General features: G+C 35.7%; 1 protein-coding gene across 1 annotated transcript; it reads right to left on the bottom strand.

Moving 5' to 3' along the window:
• Window positions 1-2733: 2733 nt before the first annotated feature.
• On the bottom strand, window positions 2734-3288 carry LOC149187700 (F-box/kelch-repeat protein At2g44130-like). Its single transcript, XM_089409737.1, has one exon. It carries the CDS (start codon window positions 3286-3288, stop codon window positions 2734-2736), a length of 555 nt encoding a protein of 184 aa, XP_089265863.1.
• Window positions 3289-5785: the final 2497 nt, after the last annotated feature.

The raw sequence follows: 5785 nt of genomic DNA, 5'->3' as shown, positions 1-5785 counted from the left end.
TCTAACGCTGATGAAGGTGACCTATTGACCAAGTAACATGCAGTATCCACTGCCTCTGCCCAGAATTCTTGTCCTAACCTGGCACCACTGAGCAGGCTTCTTACCCTTTCCATCAATGTCTTGTTCATTCTTTCTGCAACTCCATCTTGCTCAAGTGTAAATGGAGTAGTCTTCTACCGTGATATACCACACTTCTTACAGAATTCTTCAAATTCCTTGCTGCAAAACTCTCCACCATTATCTGTCATCAACACTTTTATCTTCTTCTCTGTCTAGTTTTCCACTAAAGCCTTAAATTTTTTAAACCTGTCAAAGACTTCATATTTCTTCTTAAGGAAATATATCCATGTATTCCTTGAGAATTCATCAATAAATGATGCATAGTACACAAACTTACCCAGTGATGGAACCTTCACAGGTCCAAACACATCACTGTGCACAAGCTCTAATATCTGTTTTGCCCTCTTACCACCAAAGGGGAAACTCACCCAATTCTGCTTCCCATATACACAATTTTCTCAGAAATCAAAATCTAGAGAGCTATTACTCATACCTGCTACCATACCTTTACCATGAAGTATTCGAAGGCCCTTCTCTCCAGTATGTCCAAGCCATTGATGCCACAGCATGCTCTTCTCTCCGGAGACCACTAGATTTTCTGCTCCACTTTCAGGAACCACGGAACTATTGCACCCATCAACAACAGTGCTACGTTGCAGCTTATACAAAGTTCCAATCAAAACTCCCCGCATCAATACCATTGCTCCCTGAACCATCTTGCAGGCATCCTTCTCGAACACTATTTTTACACCTGCATCATCCGGCTTACTAATAGAAATCAGATTTCTGGCTAATGCAGGAATATGCAGAACACCCGGAAGTGTTCTAACCCTTCCACCTTGCAGCTTCAACTTTACTTTTCCACGACCAATGATTCTAGCCTTCCTGTCATCCCCCAAGACGACATCACCACCATCATATTTCTCATGCTCACAGAACCACTCTCTATGCAGAGTGAAGTGAAAGGATGCACCTGAGTTAATCAATCATGCCTCATGATCTACATGTGTACTTAAAGAAGCCAAGTACACATCCCTACCTTCATCTGAGGTGGTTTTCGCCTCTGCAGAAGGAGCCTCATCAGATCCATTTCCTTTGTTGAGAGCTTTAAATTTACAGTCCCTTTTGAAGTGGCCTTCCTTTCTGCATTTCCAGCACACCACCTTTGTAGGTTTTCCTGGAGATTTAGATCTCCCACTCGATGACTTATTTTTTTTCTATTTTGGGACCGTCCTCGTACAGACAAGGCATCACCATTTTGCCTCTCCATATTTTTCTGTCTCATCTCCTCCATCAACAAGGCTGAGACTATTTCATCAAACTACAAGGCAGTTGCATTGCTACCTATTACAATAACTAGACTATCCCACGAATCTGGTAGAGAACATAACAAACTGATGCACTTATCTTCATCTGAAATTTTAATATCAATAGATGCTAACTGAGTTACCACAATATTAAATGCGTTCAGACGCTCTGTCACCGAGTCTCCATCTTTCATGCTCAGGTTATACAACTTTTTCCACAGGAACAATTTATTCCCTAGAGACTTAGATTGGCACAAAGTCCCTAACTTGTGCCACAAAGCCTTTGTTGTAGCTTCCCCTGATACATTTAGCAATACTGAATCTCAGACACACAATCGTATTGTGCTCTTTGCCTTTCGATCCAACTTCTTCCATTCTTCATCGAACACTCCCGTTGGTTTAGTACTTGGATCTACTGCAATCCACTGATATTTATCCACGAATAAATCCTCCATCTTGAGTTTCCACAACTCAAAACTCTAAACATTAAATTTCTCGATCTCTATCTTTCCACTACTCGCCATCTTCTTTCACCACCAGAATCGATCTCACAGATCTCCTACTGAATAGGGTCTACACAGGCCCGAGTGAAACCCCTCAGCAACAAAGGTGTCTGTTGAAGCCAAATCTGCTCTGATACCAAATGTAGGTTTTAACCCCATACATAAATTATCTGCATATAAATTCTAAAACATAGAAAATAAATAATGCAAGAGAAGAACACATAAAACACATATACACAGAGATTTTATTATAAATAATTATAATAAAATTACTTATTATTAATTTATAAAACTATATTTTTTATTATTTATTTATTTTTAATATTTTAGTAAAACTAATTTAGAGTTTCTTCATTATAATTAGTTTTCAAAACTTCTAAAATGCACGTTTTCTTTTCAAATGTGAATTGAATTAAATTCTAAAACAAACTCAATTTCCAAAAACTTCAATGATGTATCCATATAAAACCGATTTAAATTAGAAGACGAATACAAAGATCCAAAAAGAGTCTACAGTTAACAAGGAGGCTGGAAACCTTTTCAACGCGAGACGATATTCAGATCTCCACGGTTGCAGCAGCCATATTTATGCCAGCAAACTTTCTGGGTATTTCGAATTCAATCAACTCATTAGTGGACGGGTTCAGCATATAACAAAAGTGACGACGAGAACCAGGGGCATAAAGTTTAGTCGCAAAAATATGGCCGCGCCACTCTGCAGTATAGGGCGCAACACTACGAAACTTTGTAGGAAGAACACTTTGAACAACCAAATCATTCTCTTCAGCATTATATTTTATCAAATGTGTTTTAGTCGTCATATACAAATGCCCAGAAGCAACTGTGCATGACAAGACTGATTGCTATAACCTCCACATATTATCCACGGTTGTCCAAACGCCTGTTTTTGGATCAAAAATTTCTGCATTCTTTGGAGGTTCGCCACCGAACACAAATAACTTTTCTCCCAGAAAAAATCCAGCACACGCGCCTTCTTGTTGGGTCATTGGAGGAAGAATTTCCCATCTGTCTTCTTCCACATTGTAAGCCTCTGCTGCGAGCAACGTATCTCTCTCCAGCGACCCTCTGGCAACGTAGATAAACCCCGTAGAGGAAGATACAGAGCAAGATAATTTGAACCTTTGGGTGGGCATGTCGGTTCCTCTACGCCATTTGGCGGAAGCAAAATCAAAAATATAAACAGCCTTCATGTCTCTGGAGCTTTCTGGATAACGTCCGCCGATGAGAACTAGCTTCCCATTAACGCAAACGCAGGCACAGGACAATGGAATATTTCCACTAGGGAAGTCGAGATTCTGACGTAACATTTCCCAAGTGCGCGTGACAGGGTCTAACACTACTATTCCGCGGAAAGTCTGGATCATACATATCAACTGTTGCCCTGTTCCAGTGCTCATTCTGTCCTTGTAGAACTTGGGGTCGCTCACTATCTCTTTCCATTTTCTGCACACCAGTTTGAGCGTAGAGTGCCATTTGTAGGGCACTCTAAGCAAACAGTTTCGAACTATATTATCTGGAAGATTAGGAATTATCTCCTTCCATTGCTGGAGTGCTATCCTCTTTGACCTACACAACATGGTGTTGGATTTTACCTGAGATAAAAGAAATTAAACGACAACAACAAAACCAAAGGCCAATAATCATTACTAACATCTTCGATAATGGAATAAAAACAAATAGCTTATAATCAATATATGGCTCAATCCACCTGTTTTAAATTACAACCTGTTATTTTTATGATACATAAAAATAAAAACATAAATTCATCATAATGGAAATGTTGAATAAAAACGTAAATTCAACATGAAAATAGTTCAAGATGATTCTGAAAGAAGAGATATTACCTTGTCTTTTGACAATTGTGCCTTTAAGAACTCATTCTTGCTGATTTTTCGGAGGACGAGTTGATGTTGATATAACCTTGCAACATGTTTGACAAATGTCCTACATAACCATGTTTCCCACTTATACACATCTTTCACATCAGGAAAGTCAAGAAAACTTAGAATGTTGTATGAAATTTGAATTATAAATATTTAAGATCTAAGTAAATATAAAAATGTAAGAGTGTTTAAAATCATTAAATAAACAATCTACAATTTGAATCAATCATATTGGCCAATAAATGAAGCTTAGGCATGCATTTTAGTGAAACAAATAAATTTTGGTCTGGTTCACAAAAATGCACACTCAACCTTCATTTCAAGGAAAAATTTAATGATTCAACTTGGAGATTATTTTTTTACTCATAAATAACATTAATACAACTAAATTTCTATAATTTAGTGATCTAAAAGTTGAAGTTAATGTAAATGAAAATGTTGCAGTGATCGTAGTTCATGATGTCACCCCAAAAGTATCAACAGTTTTCGAACATCATAAACTTACTGGAAGAAAATTAGTGTGTTAAATTAGTAATTAAATAATATACAATTTGAATCAATCATATTTTCCAAGAAATGAAGCTTGGCATGCCTTTTAGTGAAGAAAGACAATTTTGGTCTGCTTCACAAAAATGCATGTCCAACCTTCATTTCAAGGCCAAATTGAATGATTCAATTTGGAGAGTTTTTTTTATTCATAGGTAACATTGATATAATTAAGTATTTTTAATTTTTCACATATATATTTTTTTTGTTCAAGAAGACTATAAAGGCATGGATTTCATAGGGTAAAAGGAAGGGTTTGTGTGCCTCAAATAAATGTACACTAGGAATGTTTGGGAACAAGGGGATGGGCTAAGAAAAATCAAAATTTAATTTTAATAGTTGAAACTTATAGTTTCTTGGTTAAAACCTTATAAGTAAGGTTGGATGGCCTTATTTTAGTAGTAATCAAGTTTAAATGTTGCCAAGGGATAGAAAAAGAGATATAAGCACCTATGGTTTGTAGGTTTTATTTTACGGTATTAAATATTTTACATATTTTTCAGGGTTTTAATTTTAAGATTAGATCAAATGACCTATTTAGGGTTTGAAAATAAATATGTAAGGAGAATGGATAAAAATAGGACTAGTTCTTATTTTTTGTTTGGAAATGAAGTCAAAGTATATATAGGGTTTCAATGCCACTCATTTATTGGAAAAATCCTAAAAAGGAATTCCAAACACACATGACAATGGTGACTAGAATTTTAGTGTTTAAGATAATGAAGGAACTAGTGGGATTCACTATAAACTAGGTCATTTCAACTAGAATTCGGTATTTAAGATCCACCCAAGTGCTAACATGCCATGATAATACCTCAAGAAAATGCGTATGATTTAAATGTTAAACAAATATTAAAAGATGAAAACTTAAAACCAATCTCAGAAAAACAAATAGTACCTTATAAACTAGAAAATTTGATCATCATGCGCATAAATTCTACAACATTGCTACTTTTCCTTAATAGTAGTAGAATTCCAAACAAGGAAAAGAAAAAGGTAAAAGATAGTGAACTCCTTCCTCTTGTCACCAATGCGTTATGATTTACAAATTAGAAGTATCTTCCTATTTATACATGACCTAAGAGGCCTTTGAAATGTGTGGGGAACATGCCTCCCCACATAGTGTGAAGTACATCCTCATTAAATTTGACTGGACAATAACTCCTCCTCACTAAATTTGGGTGGGAAATAATGCATGCTCATAAAAAGAAATTGTGCATGAATACTCCAAATTGGATTAATTTTATAGGGTAAGAAGTGAATATTATGTACCACAAATAAATTCACACCAAGACCTATAATTTATTGGAAGTACAATAATGATCGTTCCATCCTAAAGATATAAACATTTTCTACAACATATCATACTCATTATCCTAAAATAAATCTTACTCACTAAAATTGAAGTCTTCTAATGTATCAATTCACCATATCTTCATGGTTTTACATATACGATATATGTAAT

This window comes from Pinus tabuliformis, chromosome 3_1, assembly GCF_031772625.1.
Source record: "Pinus tabuliformis cultivar Carrire ecotype Pingquan chromosome 3_1, CPIR1, whole genome shotgun sequence".
Classification (NCBI taxonomy): Eukaryota; Viridiplantae; Streptophyta; class Pinopsida; order Pinales; family Pinaceae; genus Pinus; species Pinus tabuliformis.
The sequence above is the reverse complement of the archived record's forward strand: the minus strand, read 5'-3'. Positions and strand labels throughout refer to the sequence as shown.

What these genes read in the sequence shown, in the direction of transcription:
- LOC149187700 (XM_089409737.1), bottom strand. Translation starts at nt 3,288, where the DNA reads ATGAGCACTGGAACAGGGCAACAGTTGATATGTATGATCCAGACTTTC.